This window comes from Lemur catta, chromosome 18 (genome assembly GCF_020740605.2).
Source record: "Lemur catta isolate mLemCat1 chromosome 18, mLemCat1.pri, whole genome shotgun sequence".
NCBI lineage: Eukaryota > Metazoa > Chordata > Mammalia > Primates > Lemuridae > Lemur > Lemur catta.
In genome coordinates, this window is record NC_059145.1 from 43,333,929 (window position 1) to 43,354,401 (window position 20,473).

A 20,473-nucleotide genomic window follows, 5' to 3' on the forward strand; every position below is an offset into this window, starting at 1 on the left:
CCGGGAAATATCCAGGTGCCAGGCCACCTGGCAACTTCTCAGAACATCTGCTGGCTGAAGGCCTTTGAAAGCCACCATAAAAAATGCTTTATTTCCCAGCAGGGTAGCTCAGCTCTGACTGTCTCAGGTCTTGGCAGCTTCCGTCACTCACCTCATGTCCCAAAGGAATGAAAGACAAAGCTGCTCTAAATGTCATAGTGTTCACTTTAAATGTCATAGTGTTCACTTTATTTAAATTCTGAGGTTAAAAAATAGAATATTTCCGAATGGCATAGCAGATACTATAAAAGTATGTTTTGGGATACAAAAGTTTCTCACCCCCGATGTGCAGGTAGGGTGTGGTATTTGATGTGCTTCTGGGTAATTCTTTGGCAGATAAGAATGAATTGGGTTCCCAGACCTGCCATCCCATAAGGCCTCGCGAATTGAGGATTAATCTATTAAAGTGCAAGTCCAATGTTCAGCCTTCCAACTGAGGCTTGGGTGATGCTCTGCAGCCACCAGAGGCAGAGCATCTCTGGATAACACGTCCTAAGGTTCTAAGTTAGCCTTTCTATCAGAGATGCCTCCCGAAATTTAAAGATATACTTTATTATTTTAAAAGTGTTTAAGGGGACAAAAGGAGTTATGAATTCAGTCTTCTCTGTTTCCTTGGAAGAACCACAACGAAATGAGAATTTACCAAGGATTTACTAAGAAGTGTGTTTTTGGTTAAGTGTTTTATAAACCTTAATGGCTGTCTCAACGGTCTTTGTGTATTTGACAATGAGCCTTGGTTCTACGCATCACAGATGGCTTCTCCACACTTTGATTCCCAACATCTCAGAGCCAAGGATGGTTTCCTGGCCTAAAGAATTTCCACATGTAGAACTGCCAAGGTGTACTTTTAAAAAAGAAACTCCTCTAAAACTGTCTCAGTGGACATGTAACCATATCATAAAATGCAGACTGTGATTTCATCCCCAAATGGGATTTCCTTTCATTTGGGCCTGGAATGGCTTTACCACCTTAGGTGACAATTGAAAAATTTCAGAAACACCATCTCATTGATCTCTGAGTTGTATCACGTGGCTTTTCCTTTCTACTTTCCAAACCCTGTGGTTTTTCAGTTCTAGATTCCTGCTTGCAAGTGTCTCTGCCTGCTCGTGGGGTCCCGTGTGCTCAAGTCGGAGGTGCCCTGTGGCGTCCACCCGGACCTGGAGACACGACGCCAAACATGCTTGCTTGTTTGTGGATAAGACAGAGGTTGTGTGTTCTCAGGTGAAGGTGACAAGTGGTTCAGTGGCAGTCGTGAACAAGGCAGCTAGTATAAATACTAAAACGTGACTGTTATTCAGAGAGCTGGGCCACTGAAGGGCTGCTTTTTTTTTTTTTTTAATTTAAGAAAATAGTGATCTGGGATCCCAATCTTGCTTACTTCTAGTGTAATTCAGTCTAGCCAGGCAACCGCCTTCAGCAGTGGTTCTTCAACTGTTATTTGCATTTTTTTCAAGGTACCCCAGTCCTCAATCCTCGGTAAAGCTGGGAACCTGTTTAAGAATAAAGCTATTTATAAAAGCCATACTTAAATAGGCCAAGATGTTCTCTAGCTGCATAGTGCACAGCAATCTTGAGCTTGAACAGTAAACTAGTAAGTACAAATGTCCATCCAGCACAGAAGTTAAATATGTGAATGAAACCAAAGAGTTAGGAAGTGACCACCGGGGCACTAGCAGCCCTCTGGATGCAGCAAACGCCTTTCTCATGCAACAGCAGTCGATGTTGGAGGTGGTGCACCAAGAGGCCCTGGCTCTCCTGGAAGGATGGTTGGTTCTGGGCTGGTTTCTAAGAGCCAGGTTGCTTTTAAGCTGCAAGTGGTCCCCTGCTGTGATGAGTGACAGATGTTCAGAATGGATCTCAGGCCCTTCACAGGCCCCAAACACATCAGCTACTCCATGAATGGAGTTCTGGTTGTTGTACATGGTGGTGGTGACACTAGCAGAAGGCCAACGGCTTGGCCAGAGTCTCCAAGGTATCCTGGGAAAACTAAGCACTTAAAATAAGATTCTAGACTGCTCTGGGTTCTCTTTTGTTAGTTTCTTTCTTATAGTGAATAAGCTGACTTCTGATTATCCTTTGCAAGATGGTAGATTCAAAGGCAGGATAATTTGGTCTTGAATCATCAGGCTGTGAGGATGAACATGAGGCTAGGGAGAGCCTCTGGGGGCCTGGCTGCTTTCTGTTCCAGTGCTAAGCACAGTCAGGGTCTTGGCCAGGAGGAGATGATAGAGCATCTGATGTCTTTCTACCAGAGGAGGCTGCTCCACAGAAAGAGAACGCAAGAGGTCCAGCTTTTCTCTGGGCCTCTTTGAAGGTTCTGTTCACACCATCCCCCATTCCCTGCTTAAACTGACTGGAAGTGCCCAACTCTCTGGATTAAAGGTCTGCATCCATTTAAGAAATTGTCTCCTCTTACTTGTGGGCCCATGAGAATCCTTTTTGCTGGTGGTGAGGTTGTGGCTGCTGGTTTGCAGTGGGTTTGGGGTCTCTGCTGGACTTGCACTGGAGTCCCTGGCCTATTCTCAGACCTCACAATTGGTCAGACTAAGTTTATGAATGACAAAGTGGAGCTCTGAGAGGTGGTGTGACTGGTTCTGGGTCACAAGGCTGGCCGGAGGAATAGCCAGGCCCGGCCCTCAGATCTTCAACCTGTCAGTGCTCTCTCCCTCATCCCTGGCCAAAGTGAGCCCTTTTGTCATATGCTCGGCTCACCTGTGGAAGTATCTGGGGCCTGAGTGTAGGCAGGTGGCTCTGTGAACAAGGGACAAAGAGGCCATCAAAGGTGAGTTCTCTGTGGTAGGAGAAGAAAAGGACCACAGAGAACAGGAAGATTATCTAATTCTTGTTCAGGAAGAGGAAACAGGATCCCTCTGCCTCGAGGAGCAATGTCTCCTGGCTGTCAGGTGCAGGCTGAGCAGCAGGAAGTGGGTATATAGGCTGTCGGGGACGAAGATTCAATCAGGCACATGTTAACTGTGTGTGCATGAAGATTCAATCACGCACATGTTAACTGTGTGTGCCACTGTTTACTCAGTTGCTGTGATACTTAAGTCACCAAAGACTTTTGTTAAGAAGGCCCCAGTTTTTGCAAGTGGTTCTTACCCTGGTTATGATCATTAGTAAACGTGTGTCTGCAGGTGTGGCAGAAGCACTTATTTATATAAACGAAGACAGGCCACCAGCAGAGGAGTGAGCCCTAAGGCCAGTGCACAATTCTGCTCTCCGGTCATGGTGTCAACACTGGCCAGTATTTGGGCTTTAGTCGTAGTGTACACACAGCCACCGCAGGCCCTCAGTAGGGTGCATTTTGTTTTTCAAATTATCTTCAGTTCTGACTCTTTGGGCAGTGCTTTGAGCTGTGGAGAGGCCTGGCCTGGGAAGGGTTTTGTTTGAGGATGGAACCCCACAGACAGAAGGGTCAAGAGGAAGGTGCAGCTTAGAGGTTCCACCAAAATTGCTGAGCTTGGAGCAGCTCCCCACTTACTGGGGCAGTGAGGGACGGGCCCGTGGCAGCAGGAGGCTTGCTGAGCTCTCAGGAGGGCACCCCAGCACCCTGACTGGAACGGTGGCCCTGGGCCTCTTTCTTTTTCCTGGGAGTACCTGAGGGCCTCACGGCCCGAGGACTCACAGGGTGTGGCCAGGGCACTTGGCTCATGGTCACCAGATGCCGGGCCCTGCATGGGGCAGAGCAGGGCGTCTGTTTCCCAGGGCAGACGGTGGGCTCACCTCTGGCCTGTAAATTCTCTGCAGGCCTGTGACCAACTGTGGTCCCAGGAGAGGCTGACGGCAAAGCAGCCCCTGGGTGTGAGGACCGCTGGGTCCCCAATCAGTGGGGACGGGGGCTGAGAGTGACGGGTGCACCATACGGATTCTGAGCAGCAGCCGGGGCCTCTTCCAGAGCTGCAGTGCGGATGAGCTTTGGAGCAGCTGCCTTTTTTTTTTTTTTTTTTGTCCTTTACGTGACAGGTGAGGAAAAGTAGTGTTTCCTATGGGTGAAGTGAAGCTGCTGAAATCCCGGTGCTTGGGGCTACAGGCAATCGCTGCCATCGTAGATCACAGGCCGGTCAACCGTCAAGTGATAAAACACTTTTTTGGAAACAAACCTGAGGAAAGAGAAATGGAGAGGGAGGGTGTCACTTTGAGAGCCAGAAGCCCAAGGGTGGTGGCTGCCGGTGGGCTCTCTGCGGCCACTGTGCTGCCGTGGCTGGGTGTGGGGCCGGAGCCCCATGGGGAGACCCTGAAGGACTGGGCACCTCCTGGAGCGAGTGGGCTCTTCCAGGGTGCTCACTCCCACTTCCCGTCTGTCTAGCAGGGCATCCCCTGCAAGGGTCCGTCTCGGGACACCACCGTGGACTTTGCCGGGCTTGGGTGCAGAAACGCCCTTCCAGTCACAGGCTGTGAGCCTCCTGCCCCCTCGCCTGGCTGCTCCGGAGCCGCTGGCTGTCACACTGCACGGTGTGTGCGTGGGGCGTGGCGTGATGGAGCAGGCACATGGCAGAGGCAGCCCCGGCTTCATTCTGACGGGCATCTAAATCAGTTTTGCCGCCCACTGTTTGAAAATCTCACATTAACCCCTGAGATGGCCTCAGTGGGCCAAGGCCAGAGTTTGTCACGGTGCCACAGCCACCCCTAGTGCTAACTGGGAGCCCCTTCAGGGCTTGCTCCGCCCTCACTACACCCCTTCTGGGCCTCGTCAGCCCCCAGTGGGGCGCGGTGAGGCAGTGCCCATGCCCACTGCTGCCGCAGGGACAGGGAACCGGGGCTCACAGAGGCCCGCAGCGGGAGGAGCGGAGCTCCTGCCTGGCTGTCCCAACCCACCCTCCTAACCACCCCCAACCCTGCCCCCCGGGAGGGGCAGGGCCTGGCGCTCACTCTTGCGGGAGGCTCCAAAGACAGCTCTCTGGACATGCCAGGACTGTGTCGTGAGGTCCTGCTAACCCAGGGTGCGGGTTCACGGTGTTCACTTCCATCGGTGAGTACAGGGAGGGCAGAAGGGGGCAAGGGGGGAAGTTCATCCCGCGACCTCTCCTGGGGTGGACGCCCTCGGCCACACGCCTTCAGAGGTCAAGCCTGGGGGTGGTGAGGGGGTGGCACAGCTTTTCCTTAGAGTGTCCTGTCAAGCGATTCTGCTCAAAGCCAAGTGCCCACGTGGGGGGATGTGACCACTGGCCCTGCTCAGGGGACATGTGGCTAAACAGATGAGGCAGGTCTCTTTAAACAGGCAGCCCCAGTGCAGGGGCTTATGCTGAAGCTCGGAGCCAAGAAAAGGGACAGGTGTCCAACAGTCCTCACCACCCTGGGTCACGCTCACGGCAAATGCACGCTCAGTGTCGATCCTCTCTCCCACTCCCTCCCGCCTGCCCCCACGGCCCTTCCTCCTCCTCGCCACTCTCCTTCCCAGGCTCCTCCCTGACCCCCCAAATGGGCTTCCCGGAGAGGCTGCTCCCCCGACACGGCCTGGGGCTGATCCTGCTTATCTCAAGCTTTGTCCTTCCTTCTTTCAGGCTCCCTTTCTCATCCACTCATTCGTTCAGTCCTTCGGGACGGGGCAGAGGGAATCGCCATCAGAGAAGGCAGAGAGCGTACTGTTTAGGAGTCCAGATGCTACGGCCGGGCCACCTGGTTCAAATCTGGCTCCCCCACGAGCTGTGTCACTTGGGAGTGTCACTCTGCCCCTCTGGTCCTCAGTCCCCCCGTCGGTGATGTGAGAAAGGCTGTCCCTCCCGCATGGGGATGCTGTGGGGCCCACGTGAGCCAACAGGGCAGCGCTAACATGCCCAGCACGCGGTGAGACCGTGTCAGTCGGAGCCTGTGTGGCATAAAATCTATCACGGACATGGAACCCCGTGGCAGAGTGGTCTACAATCAAAGAACAATTAATAAAGATTATTGATGATAAAATAATTGGTTTTGAGTGTCCACCCCTGCTCCTGAGAGCGGGCGGCAGAGAGGCAGGGGAGACGAGGCGGATCCACCTGGACGCTGGCGAGCAAGGCGGCCCCTACCTTGAGAAGGTGTTGTCGAAGATGAGCATGTAGACGCCCGGGGTGCGGACCTTGAGCTGGCCCTGAATGTTCTCCTTGTGGGAATTGCAGCGGGTCATGGGAATGAGGACCTGGGAGGCAAAGACAATGGCAGTGTCACAGAGGCTGAGAGGGCACCATGGATTGTCTGGACAGATGCTTTACTTTTGGGGAGAGACTGAGGCCAGGGAGGCTGAGTGCTCTGTCTGAGGTCACAGCTGAGCAGGGCTGGGGCTGGGACCAGTCCCCAGGAGTGGCAGGCTGCCCTCCACAGACCCTTAGTTTGTTGATAACTCATGGATCTGAGCTTCATCCAGAATCAGGACTAGTCAGCGCCTTAGGGAGCAGTCCCCCACCTCCCTTGGCCACAGCCAGTGCTAGAATGCAACACACCATCCATGAGCAGCTTCTATGTGGCTTCAGGAAGTGGGGCCTATTCCAGGTGTGATCCATCTGTCCAGCTGTCTCCTGTTGGTCCCAGCACTGCCCTTGGGTCTCCCAGGACAGGCTGAGTCCTCCTTCCAGACGACAGTCTTTCAGGCACGGTGCTGCCGGGCCCCCTCTCCTCCAGGATGAATGTCCCTGGCTCCACCTGCGGCTTCTCATTCGGCCCCACCACAGGCCACCCTCCTGGCTGTGCCCTGGCTTGTCCACATGCCCGGGGACCCTTTCCTCTCTCCAAGCCTGAGCCTCAGCCTCCTGTCTACTCTCTGCCTTCTTTGAGAATGAGAATTAGTCCCAGGAGACATTGATTTTTCTCAGGCTATTTCCCAAATGCCTTTGCTGCCAAAGGCCAAATCTGCACAAATGGTATGTGCTGGCCAGGGCCAGGGCTGGGGGGTCTCTGGATGGCCAACTTCTTCCCCACAGGGACAGGAGCTTCAACCTGCTCAGCAGCTAAGACATAGGCCTTATTTTAAAACTGAAGATATGGCAGGAGAAAAGACAAAGTCAAGCAAAATTTTAACCTTCTTTTCTTTTAGAAGTAACAAGCACCTAGAGGGTGCTATGTCATAAAGTGTCCCCAAGCCTTGCATTTAGGACTGACTACACATAAATGGTTAATAGACCAGAGAGCTCTATGCACAATGGTAACATTTCAGCAACTCTGAGTTTCTGATGTGGTAAATTGCACCAGAAGTGACCTCAATTTTTATTCTTTACAAAATTCAATGTTGCTCCTTTTTCAGAAATACAGTTTTTGTTAAATTTGGTTTTTATCTTTTCCTATTGAACATTTTTTAGCCTGTACAAAATGACTGAATCAAAGTAGTTATACAGATGCAATTACTTTTCAACTCAAATTTGAATATAGCTGCATATTTCTTAAAACCCTACAGACTGGCCACAAAGTTTCCAAAGTGAAATAAACTCTCACAAAGGGCTCTGTCCTCAAGGATCTTGTGGTTTAATGCAGATAGCAGATAAGAAAACATTCGATTATGCCGGGATGAGTGTGCCATGAGGGGAGAACCAGCAATGGGTGCCTAAGGCAGCCCCCAAGTGGGAGGGAGAGGAGGCAGAATATCAGGGAAGACTTCCTGGAGGAGGCAACACTGAGCTTGGGCAATTTAGCTAGTCAGAGGGAGGTCTGGTTGTTCCAGGCAATAAGCGTAACATATTCAAAGGCACAGGAGAACAGCTAGGATTTACCCTCCCAAGAAACAACCAAAAAACAGACAAAACATATGAAAAGACAGTTTTTAAAACAGTGGACATCAAGCAATGAAGGATACTGATCCCTGACAGACAGGAACAAGGTGAGCCCAACAAATGCCCTAGCTGACTGCTACTCAGAGGAAAAGGGAACAAAAACCAGACGGGACAAATGTTAATAAAAAACATGTAGCAAGATGATAGACTCAAACCTGACCTCATTAACAATCACATTGAGAATTAACAGTGTCAACATCTCAATGAAAAAGCAGAGATCATCAGATTAGATAAAAGCAATACCCAACCCTATCAGGCCTACAGGAAATGCAATTTAAATATAAAGACACAAATACGTTAAAAGTAAAAGGATGCAAACAGATTACCATGCCAGCCCACCAGCCAAAGGAAGCTGGACTGACTGTATTAATATCAAAGTTGATTTTATATCAAAGAATATTACCAGGATAATTTCATGATGATAAAGATGTCAATTCATCAAAAGGACATAATAATCCTAAACGTTTATGCCCCTAATGACAGAGCTTCAAAACATATGAAGCAAAAAGTGGTAGAATAGTAAGAAGAAATGGACAACTTCATGATTATAGTTGTTGACTTCAATAGCTGATGGAATAAGTAGACAGAACTCGACAAGGAGACGGAGGACTTGAACGACACCATCAACTAACCTGACCTAACTGACATCTACAGGACAGCCCCCCAACAACAGCGGAACACACATCCTTTTCAAGTGTGCTTGGAACAGTCACCCAGGTAGGCCGCATTCTAGGCCATTAAAAAATATCCCCAAACCCTCAAACTTAAAAGATTCAAGTTATACAAAGAATGTTCTCTGACTACAATGGAATTAAATTAGAAATTAATAGCAGATCTCTAGAAAACTCCAAAATATTTGGAAACTAAATAACCAACTTAAACACACGGGTCAAAGAGAAAGCGAGAGAGGAACCAGGAAGGGCGGGAGGCAGAGCGGGCGGCGTGCCCGACGGGACAGCGCCTTTGCAGGCTGGAAGCTGGTGCGGGTGGCGAGCAGGATGGCTGTGTGTGTAAGACTGCAGCACACAGCACAGCTCCTTGTGTCTACGCCTCCACAATCACGAAACCAGAGTGTGGCAGTGTGCACGGCACCTGTCATTTCCTCTAAGGCCCCGGCTGGTCAGGAGAGCACTCGGGGAGTCCTTGGGATAGATGCTGAGGACAGGGGTCTGGGGACACGCTGCCCAAGCTTACATGTGTTCGGGGGACCTCAGGCAGAGATAACAGCTACCCCATTTCTGGCTGATGACAGTGGGCCAGTGAAGGGCAGGGGAACACCTGAGCACCCCTGACACGGGCCCCTTCTGCCCCCTGGTGTCCACAGTGGGGAAAGACAGTGGCAGTGACAACCCTTGGAAGGCCCTCTGGAAGGCTGACATGAGGAAGCTTCACCAGGTCCCCAGGCTCCTGATTCCTGGTAGAACCACGCGGAAATCCCAGGCTCAAGGGGACTTGGACGTTGAGTGACCGAGCAAAGAGAGAGGCCCAGCCCAGCCAGGCGTGGGCAGCTGGAACAGCAAAGCTTGGACCCTTGATTTTGTCACTTCACCCTCTCCCTGCCATGAACATTCACCAGTGTCTAACCTGGTGGACTCCGTGCCAGGCACTTGGTAGGCCTGGGGACCATGGGGGACAGCAGCAAAGGCGCTGTGGTAAGTTCCTGGCGTTGGCTGAACTGTGCCATGACTACTGTGGCCCCAGGCAAGTCACTCTGCATCTCAGTTTTCTCACTTGTAAACTGAAGCCAACACTTGCTTCAAGGAGTGGGAAAGAGTGTGCACAGACAGCAGGGGCTGAATCCAAATCCCCTCTCACATGGGTCACGCGGATGAGGCTCGGACCACAAGCGCCAGGACCTCGTGGGTGGAGGTTCTGAACTGCTCAGGAAGGAAGGGATCCTGACCTAGGTACGGGGCGCTAGCCGCAAGCCCCCAAAGAAAAGAGGGCAGAGTAGCATGGTTTTAAATAAGAAAGAACATGAGACCCCAATAACCAAGGCCAACTCACGGGAAGAATTACATTTTAAGAGTGAGTTTGAAAAGAAAAGAAATGACAGAGCAATCTCTGTAACAAGCAGATTCCAACAGGGCAGGATGGCAGGAAAGCAAACCCAGAAGGTACATGTTCCACTACGGGGACGCCAGAGCGGGGCCCACTGTGCCTCCTAGCCTGGCCCTCCTGCTGCTCCGGGCCCTCCTCACCCCTTGGGGGCACCCAGTGGACCAAATGCGTGAGGGGACTACGGGAGGTTACTGCCAAGACTTCAGATTGTTCCTCTCTTGTCTTGATCCCTGCCATTCTTACAAAATGGAGATTGCCATAGCCATATTTTCAGCCTCGGATCCACTTTCTACTCTAGTCCAGCATGTTCGACTGCCCTCACCATTCCTTCCACGTGGAATGATGCAAGTGGAACTTGTGTTTTCACCCAAACCAACCCTCCCCCACTCCACTGTCCCTCTGCACCCTCCCCCCGCAGAGACTCAGGCATGGAACTCAGACCCCAGGCAGGGGCTCCCTCCTCCTCACCCCGTACTGAATCAGCCACACACGGAGCCCCGCTCAACGCTGCCCTTGAGCTCTGGATTGCAGTCCTTCCTTTCCACTCTGGCTCAGTGGTTCTCAGCCTTGGCTGCTCACTGGAATCGCTCAGGGATGCCTGGGTCCCAGAATAGAGACTCAGATGTGGTGCTCAGGGTGTAGCCTCAGGAATGGGGTTTTAAAAATCTCTCCAGGTATTTCTAATGTGTACCAAGGTTGAGAACTACAGTCCAGGTGCTGTCAACATTTCATGCCCAGAATGTCTTAGGAGAACTGGGATCTCCCACCAGGATTTCAAGCTTGATCACCTGAGTGACACCAGGGTTGTCTCTACTGATGCCCTTGGCATGTGAGATGCCAAAGCTGTAAGCCAATATCCGGAGCCAGAGCGGTCACCACTGCTCAAAGTGACCCATTCCTACTTTGCACATCTCTGCTAGAAAATGAGTCTAAAACTGAGTCATATGTCTGTATTCCTCTAAGTTTCACCTACCAATCTAACCCAGGGTCAGACTGCACCTGTCTGACACGGGAGTGACCTTCAGACATTTGAAGACAGTGCTCCTGACCCCTCTGGGTCTTTCCTTCCCCAAGCTGGACAAGCCTCAGGTGCTTCTCCTGCCCTGCACGACACAGCTCAGAAGATTCCAAATAAGACCCGCCCAGCAGAGGGCAGGATGGCCACCTCCCTGCTCTGGGAGAGGCCTGCACAGGCATCCTGAGGTGCGTAAGGAGCCCCGGGCGGGGACCTGGCCTTACCTTGCACTGGTCCAGGGGCGCGTCCTCAGCCTCCTGGAAGACCACACTGAAGGAGATGCTCTTGGGGTCGGAGGAGAAGACCCAGCTGACGGTGAGGCCTGCCTCAGCCACGGTGACGGGGATCAGGCTGTAGGTACCGGACCTCACAAACAGCTCCCTGCTGCCCTCCCCAAAGTTGGCGATCTCTTCCACTGTGAGGGGTAATTTGATCCTAAAAAAAAAAAAAAAAAAAAAAAAATACAGAGAGGGCAAAGTGTCTGCATCCACTGGCCAGGTCATCTGTGGCTCAGAGGTGGCTGGAGACCTCGGAGGCTCCTGGAAGGACAAGCCCTGGGGAACCTTGACCAACATGCTTAATTTTGGGATGCACAACTCACTCCAACAAATGTTTCCTGAGTGCTCACATGCTTCCTGGCTTAGTTCTAAGTACCGGGGACACACAGCAAAACATACAGATGATAACCCTTGCCCGTGTGTAGCTGAAAGCCCAAGGCCTGGCCTGACTGGGAAGCCAGCGCCAAGGCTCAGCCCTCTGTTACTCTCCTGATGCTGCCCTGCCGCTCAGCTGTCTACGCCCTCTCTGCCCTTTCTCCTTCCGGGTCCCTGTGTCCCCCTTTCATCTAATTAGTTCTACATGGGCACCCTGACCTCTTCTTAATGCCAATATCCCAGACTCTTCACAACGCAGGAGTGATGGAGGTGTTATGATGGTGTAGGGAGAGAGATCTTGGGGCTGTCCCTTGTTCTAACTGTCACTAGGTGGGTAAGAGCCTCTTCCAAAAGTTTCCAGGTTTTATAGACAGTGAGCTCCTCTGCAGGACCAGGGTGTGATGTGACGAACGTGGGGTGAGGAGTCAAGAGAACCACCTCACTTCGTATCTGCTGCAGGGCTTACCCGCTCGTAAGCCTCAGTCTCCCCATCTGCAAAACAGGGACAGCCATGTCGGCCTCATGACTGGTGTGAGGGTTAGATTAGAAGATGAACTTGATGTGAACGGGGAAATCTCGAGGCCTCTCCCAGGCTGAGTGGCGCCCCTCTTGCACCGTGCAACTCCAGAGGCAGAGAGGCCAGCTCAGGATCACGGGGACAGGGGACATGGGGACAGGGCAGAACTGCAACTTAGGAGTGGTGTGACCATGGTGAGTCACTCACTCTCTATCAGCCTCAGTTTCTCCACTGTGAAATGGGAAGATGGCAGCCACTATGGGCCAGGCCCTCCGCTCAAAAACTCCATGTGTTAGCACAGTGGCTAGGTGAGGAAGGCGTGCTGGTTCCCATTCTACAAAAGAGGAAACTAAACTCAAAAAGATTAAAAAACTCAGTTCAGGTTCACACAGGTCTAACGCATAGCCATTATCTTTCGCCTTCACCAAACTACCTTTTTGTGGAGAAAATATTATATATTACTGCCCCCCTTTAACACGGGGGAAGACACTAAAGTTCAGAGAGGTTAGGTAACTTGCCCCAGGACTGCACAGCAAGTAAGTGGTGGCGCTGAGAATTCTACCTGCCCCCAAAGCTGTGGAAATGAATGGAAGTACTCCCCAAAGCTATGCTAATGAGAAGAGTAACCAATGATTTAAAAAAACCAAATGCTCTAAGAACAGCTCTGATACTCACCTTTGGGAGAATTTAATTCAGTGCAGTACTTCTTGTGTTCATTTTAGCTAAATTTCTAATTAAGAGCTCTTGCCCAATATTTACAATTTTCAAGAATCTGAGGGCTGGTGTGGGGGTCCATTTTTGGAAAAGAAGCCTTTCTTATAATGTGGAAATCTTACTGCATTACCATGTAAAGCCACTTGCTCTGACAGAGTACCTGGTTGATGCTAGGTCATTTTATGATTCTCCCCTGGCACCCGGTTACTTGGAGTGTGCCTACGTCTCTTACCACTCGAGACATCATCTACTCAGTGAGAAGGCCAATACTCAGTCTCTCCAAAGGAGAAAAACAAATCAAGGGTTTTCATTTATGCTCGAATGTAATCTTAAATAAAAGAAGCCTATTGTCTACAAGATTCACGTCACAAGTGTAAATTTTACCAAGTGACCCCAGAAATTCTAGTTTACATGAGCCAAGGAGTACCAACACATTCTCCGTATTCTGGGATAATCCCAACCTTCTCCGTGTTTTCAGATTCTCTTGCAGTATGATTGCCAAACCTTAGCTTGCTGACACTCTCTTTGAAAGAGGCAGAAAAGAATACATTTCAAGGTACTGTCATTCTCCTTGCATTTTACTCACATGTCCGGCCAACCTTGTCTCTGTATTCATTTTATACTGTTCTCCTTAAGGATCTGCCTTGGATTCTGTGTGTTTTAATTATTTCTTGATCTCATGGTATTTCTCATCCCTTTACTTGAAGGTAACTTTTTAAAAAGTCTTATTATGAACAATTTCAAACATCACCCTGCTCTTCCCTACTAAGTGCAATGAAAGAACTTGAAAAGAACTCAGCAGACAACTGCTGCATGACTGACGGGTAGGAAAAGGCAGGCAGGCTAGCTAGGAACCCCAGGACTTGGGGAAAGTCACAATAGCTTGGTATCTCTGGGCTCCTCCTATATATAGTCAAAACCACTTGTCCTACTAAGAACCAAGAAAATCACAACTTGAATGAGGAAAGACAACCCACAGAAGCCAACATGGACATCCATCAGATAGGGGAATTATGTGTCAAGGCTTTTAAAGCAGCCATCATAAAAATGCTGCAATAAAAATTTTAAATATTCTTGAAACAATGAAAAAGTAAAGCACACACACACACCCCCCGCAAAAAAAACAGAAGATACAAAGAAGAACCAAATAGAAATTTTAGAACTAAAAAATGCAATAACAAAAATAAATTTTTGAAAACTTCCCTAGATGGACTCAACCACAGAATGAATGAATATGACAGTTAAATCTGAAGAGAGAAAAATGGAAATTCCTCACTCCGAACAACACAGGGAAAAGAGATTGGGGGAGAGGAAGAACAGAGTTTCAGCTTCAGAGACCTGCAAGACAGTAATAAAAGATCTAATATTTGTATCACTGGAGTCTCAAATGCAAAGGGAAAAGAGTGTATCTGAAAAAATTTCGAAGAAATAATGGCTAAAAGTTTCTCAAATTTGGTGAAAGACATAAGCTTACAGATTCCAGAACTGAGTATACCCCAAATAGAAAAAATCCAAAGAAATTCATGCCAAGATCTATTATATTATAATTAAACTTCTAAAAACAAAAGACAAAGAAAACATCTTGAAAGTGGAGAGAAATGATGTATTATCTATAGGGAACACCAATTTGAATGACGGGGATTTCTCATCTAAATCCACGGAGGCCAGGAGGAAGTGGCATCACTATTTCAAGTGCTGAAAGAAAACTGTCAACGGTCAATTCTATAGCTGGCAAAATATCCTTCAGATATTTTGTCAAATCCAGCAGTGCACGAAAAGAGTTACACACTGCAGCCAGTGGGATCTATCTCAGGTGTGCATGGCTGGGTCAGTGTTTGAAAATCAATCAGTGTAATCACTACATCAACAGGCTATGGAAGAAAAAGCCCATGACCTTATCAATTGATGCAAAAACAACATTTGACAGAAATTCAACACCTATTCATGATTACCCAAGTTCTCTTTTATTGTTTCTAATTGTCACTGCTGTGAGTAGCATGCAAGGAGCATTCTAGTAGCTTTAGCTTTATCTTTGCACATCCAATCATTATTTCCTTAGAATTAATTCCCAGATACAGGCGTACTGGGTCAAAGGGAAAACAGAATACTTGAACTTCTGGTACATCCTGCAGCCAAGCTGCTCTCCAGAAAAGGCGGCGCAGACACTTCACTCCGCCCAGCATCAACAGCAAGTGAGAGAGCTAGCTCTTTACTTCTTCCTGCTTGGTCTGCCCCATAATTCAGTACAGCGTTTGTCATCCAAGGATACCTAAGAACTGGTTGAATAAATTACCTATTCTCCCACAACCACATCTGACTCTTAAGGAATTCTCTTGGTACCACTTTCAAAATAGATCCAGAATCTGCCCTTGTCTCTGTCCTCTCTGCCAGTACTTGGTCCAAGGAACCAGGATTCCTACAATACCCTCCTAACTGGTCTTCCCACTTCTGCCCTTGCCCCTCCATCATCTAGTCTTTTCATGGCAACCAGAGCGATCCTTTTCCGAATATAAGTCAGATTAAGTCACGCTTCTGCTCTAAACCCCAATTTGGGGGTTCTGCTTCCCTCAGATTAGAAGCCAATGTCCTTACAATGGCCAAAAAGGCTCTATGTGATGCAGACCCTCATTCCCTCTCTGACTCTGTCTCCCTTGATCGCTCTGCTCCAGGCATGCTGGCCCTTTTCTTGGTCCTTGAACATGCCAGGCACCATCCTGTCTCAGGGCCTTTGCACGGACTGCGCCCTCTGCTGGAAATGCTGTTTCCACGCACATGTGCCTGGCAACTCCATCACCTCCTTCAAGTCTAATCTTAGTGTTACTCTATCTAAACCTGCAAATTCCCCTCCTCTCTTATCTTTGGTTACTTTTTTCATAGCAAACACCACCTTGTAACATATTATCTAATATTTACTTACTTATCTATGTTTATTGTTTTATTGTCGGTCAACCCTTGCTGGAATATTCCACAAGGGCAGGGATCTTTGTATACTGTGTTCACTGATGTGCTCTAAGCACATAAAACAGTACCTGGCACATAGCAGATAACGCATAAATATCTGTGAATGAATAACTGAATCTATTCAGTGATAATTATGCAGCCATTGGGCACAACACTGGAGAAACTGATGACATGAGAAAATACTCATGCTATAGTAAGTTTAAAAAGACTACAAAATAAGATTTAGAGTATTTGTTTATGTCAAAAAATTATATGTATATATGTGTACAAAAAAGATTGGATGGCTAGGCCAGGTGCAGTGTCTCATGCCTGTAATCTCAGCACTTTTGGGAGGCCGAGGCAGGAGGATCATTTGAGGCTGCAGTGAGCTATGATTGTACCATTGCACACTAGGCTATTTAAAATTTAAAAAAATAGGAAAAAAGGTTGGAAGGCCATAGGCTATATACCAAAATGGTTTGTTTATCTCTGTTTTCCTAATTTTCTAAAAGGAAAAGGTATTGCTCATACAATGAGAAAATTAGTTATTTTCAAAACAGAACAACATGGGGTGGTGGAGGGATGACTACAAAGGAGCACAGGGAACTTTCCAGAATGACCCAACTGTTCTATATCTCAATTGTGGTGGGGATTACACTGTATTATTTGTCAAAATTCAAACACTGTCTACTTGCTTGAATCTTAAATGCCTACAAATTATACCTAAAAAAAACAGCACAAACAGAAGCCCTCCTTGGTGCCAAGTTAAAGCCTCCAGGTGGTCCCCGGCCCGGCACCTCCCCAGTCCCACACCCGAGAAAGGCCCACGCGGCAGCTGCCACTTACATCAGTTCTCCAGACTTTAGCAAGCAGATTTCTGCATCCTGCCCCACAGGCATGTCTTCGGTGTCCTCAGGAGTTATCGAGTTTGACGTGGTATCCCTGAAATGTCACAAATGAGGACACAGCTGTTTAGCCATCAGCACGCAAGGTACCACAACCTGGGTTCCACAGCCTTGGAGTGGGAATCCTTAAATCACAGAGGCCCCAAGAGACTCTGTGGGTGGGGGGAGGGCCACAGGGGCCAGGGCCAAGCAGACGGGAGGGAGAAAGACAACAGGGCCGCAGTGATGTTCCTGAGGTCCTCCTGCTGGGTGTAGGGAGGGGTGAGCATAGACACAGATGGACCCTCCTGTCCCACGCCAGCACAGCTAATGCCTTGGGGCCTAAGTATCAGCACCGCTGATTCCTGCCTTCCCAGTGCCAGTCCCTGACTAGAGCTCACACTGGCCCATCTCTGGGGCACAAGAACAGGGAAGGCAACAGTGTGGCCAAGGGGGAGACGATGGGACAGGGCCACACATAAAGGGGGTGGGCCTGACACATCTCCTTTTCCCCTCGAAGCCGTGATCACCCATGCAGAGCGCCAGCAGTGGGAGCCGGCAGGGCAGTGCCAGGGCAGGCGGGCACCACACACTGTCTCCCTCTCCTAGAAAGTCACGGTGTATTTAAGTGATAAAGGCTCCATGAAGCCCTGCAGTAGGATCTCTATTAAATTTTAACTCTAGTGTCCCTATATTCATTTAGCCAAGGAATATTTTTAATACCTACTGGATTACTGATCCTCAGAACATACTGGCAGATTGCAGTCACTGCACTTCACTGACGGGGACACAGAGGCCCAGGCAGCGCCTGACAAACAGGGCTGGAGCCAGAACCAGATGCCCTGAGGGCTGGGGGCGGGGCTGGCATCTGGAGTACCCCCACCCCGCCCCCAGGGCAGTTCGGATCACTAGAAACCCACCAGCACCCACGTGCCTGCACTCAGTTCAAGTAAGCCTGTGACAAGTGAGAGCTTCAGAAACAGCCTGCCCTTCTGGGGACTGAGTGCCACCAGCTCTGAGCAGTGGGGCTCCCTCTAGCTGGGGTCACTGTGGGCCCCGAGGGCAGGAGAGGTGGTATGACGGCAGGTGGGGTCACTCCAGCCTCAGCTTTGTGAATGTGTGACTCCTGGTGAGCCCCCTTCTCCTCTGAGACCTCACTTTCCTCCTCTCCAAATGGGAGAAGGAATAAAAAAGTAAATAAATAAATGGGAGACAGAGATGGAACCAGATGGGCCCTAGGTTCTGCTGGCTTGAGAAGGCTGTAAGCTTTGAAGGACTCGGAGGAGGCATTTTATGGAGCCCACTGGTGCGGAAAGAGGTGGGCTCGCTGGGGTCAGCAGCTCCCGCCCTCGGCCTTCTCCGCTCTTCCCGGGGAAGGTGCAGCAAGAACATGTCCTGCAGTACCTGCTGGGCCAAGGGCAGGCCTCGTCACTTTGGTGCTTCCTTTTCTCCCTGGCCCCGGCCTAACACCTCCTTCCTGCTGCTCTTCCAACCTCTGATTCCAGACCTCCAGCCCTCACCCCGGGACAAGCAGGATCACAGAATGTCAGTGTGAGAAGCAGCTGGACACCGTCTAGCCACCCCCACTTGACAGCGGGAAGCAGAGGTCCAGGCCTGCCTCGTTTCATTTGCTTTCATCCTTGTCCAAAGGGCAAACACCATAAACGAGATAAAGAAAGAACGGAGCGTGAGAAACTCTAAAAACAGAAGTTAGTTCTCCCAATTTTCCCGCATTTAGGACAAAAGATGTCCTAGTTTATCATTCCCTCTCTTCCGCCATCACCCTCCTCTCCACCCACCATGAGGACGGACACACCCGACCACGAGCAGGGGATTCGCAGAGCGGCCTTCCCAGGCTGTGCAGGCCTGGCCAGGCCCGGTGGGAGGGAGGCGGGAGTGTGGATGCGCGGGTGATGTGGTCTCAAAGGTAGTCGCTAGAGCAGAGGGCTCCCTTTCCAATGCATTTTCAAACTGTAGTTTGTAGTGGGCTATGAATCGATTTAGCAGGTTATGACCAACATTAAAAGAAATGGAATAAAACAAAGTATCAAATGCAAGAGTATACGGCATGTTGTGAGGATAAGTATTTACGAGGCTCCCGTTTGACCTTATGTATACACACACTCACTGAATAGCCACGGAAAATGTATTTCTTACTGGGGGATGCATTAGAAAACATCCAAGCAACTCTGCGAGAGGAAGTCAAGGGATTAAAAAAAGGTGGAGAATAACGCGCAACAAAAACAAGGCCACTAGAGGGCACCCCCTCCTCCAATAGCCATTTCCTCTCTTTGCTGCTGAGGCAGTTTCCTAAGAAACGACGCCTGATGAACTCGCTGCCCACAGGGCCTTCCTCCTCCCCTTGCCCCAGCACGGGAGCCCACCGCTAGCTATGGTGGCATGCCACCACCTTCCTGCCAAGCTTCCGTCCCTGGGCCTGTGGCTTGTCCCTCTGCGGGTGGGCCAAGATGGCGTTGCCGGGCGCCCTGCTTGCAGGGTCTGTGCTCCATAAATGTCCCCACATGTGACTCAGGGTACGGTTCTTTTCTGTCCCAGCGCTGCCAAAGGAGGACACAAGCAAGACTGCACTTTAGAACCGAGGCAGAATAAAGCAGTGAGCACAACCGAGGTAGATGCTGAGCGAGGCAGCCCCCAGCAACGCAGGCCCGGGGTCCGCACGGCCTGGAAGTGCAGGGAGGTCCCTCTCGCTTGGTTTCTGCAGACAGAGTCTGTGGCATTTCCCTGTCACAAATCAAATTGCCTTAGCTTGGTTTTCATTCAATGACTGTACAACTTGAACCCCGCAGCCTGCCAGGGAGCAGATCCTCTGCTGGTGTAGGCTGCCCGGCCGAGGGAGTGGACACCTAGAAGGTCGCCAGGCCCGAGGCGCCTGGCAGTCCGTCTTCCCCCGGGGGCCCCATCCCGCCCGCCTCGCTGGCCCCGCACGGAGCCGGGCTGCTCAGCCTTCGCCCGCGAACAGTCCCTGAGAGCTGGACGCACCTTCAGTCTAGAACTGCACAAATGACTCTTTAAACTTCATCAGAGAAATGAAACTGAAGATTTGAGGCTCCCTGGCAGCACTAGCCACACTTCACGTGCTCAATCATCACATGGGACGACGGCCACCGTGGTGGAGGGCGCAGGAACAGGGCGCATCTGTCACAGAAGAAGGCTCCGTCGGCCAGTGCGGGTTTGAAGGCTGGGCTGAACTACACCCCATGTCACCTCCACTCTGGGAGTTCAGGCATTTTTTAATATTGTTATTAAATTATCTTAGTAATTTTATTAAATTTATTTATTTAATTTTGCTAGTAAGTTGCTAGTAGTTTTCCTTTGAGTCATTGGCTTCCTTTTGGCCTAAAAACCAAGTGAAGGAGAGCACATCTGGCATTTTGCTTTCTGATTCCTTGGTGACTAGGGTCTGACCACAACCAGCACCGGGGGGGCTGCTGAGCAAGCCATGCCCAACTCAGTGGCTGCTGTCTGGTGAGGCTATTTTCCTGGGGGTCCTGAGTCATTAACCCATCCTCCACAGCCCCATCACCCACCAAAGCCTTGCAGTTAGACTCTTCCCCCAGCAGCAGCAAACGTGTCACCCCTGGGTCCTAAACCGAAATCCTAACAGCTCTGGCTCCAGAACCCCAGGTCTCTGGGAAAGCAGAGCAGGGCAAGAGTCTGACTTCCAACGTTAACCTGAGGCAGGGAAGTCTGCAACTTCGCTTTTATTCTTCCCACAAGTCCATTTAGAAAATGGTTAAGTATTTCTGGGAAAACCCAAGACACATAGGATTGGGACTCACCCTTAAGAAGTTTAGGGTTTTGTTTTAAAGAGAAGAAATGTCCTTGAGCAATCAACACTACCAACCATCTATTTATCTATATATCTATATATATAAATACCATATCAGATATAA

At 49.9% G+C, this 20,473-nt stretch overlaps 1 protein-coding gene across 1 annotated transcript in view; it reads right to left on the reverse strand.

The window, feature by feature from the left end:
* Positions 1 to 200: 200 nt before the first annotated feature.
* Positions 201 to 20,473, reverse strand: part of FYCO1 (FYVE and coiled-coil domain autophagy adaptor 1) — a 76,308-nt gene continuing 56,035 nt past the window's right edge. The window contains exons 15-18 of the mRNA XM_045529824.1: positions 16,522 to 16,617; positions 11,076 to 11,286; positions 6,045 to 6,154; positions 201 to 4,142 (exon numbers count right to left, since the gene is read on the reverse strand). Of these exons, the coding sequence (XP_045385780.1) occupies positions 4,067 to 4,142; positions 6,045 to 6,154; positions 11,076 to 11,286; positions 16,522 to 16,617 (493 nt within the window). The 3' untranslated portion in view covers positions 201 to 4,066. The remainder of the gene's footprint in view (positions 4,143 to 6,044; positions 6,155 to 11,075; positions 11,287 to 16,521; positions 16,618 to 20,473) is intronic.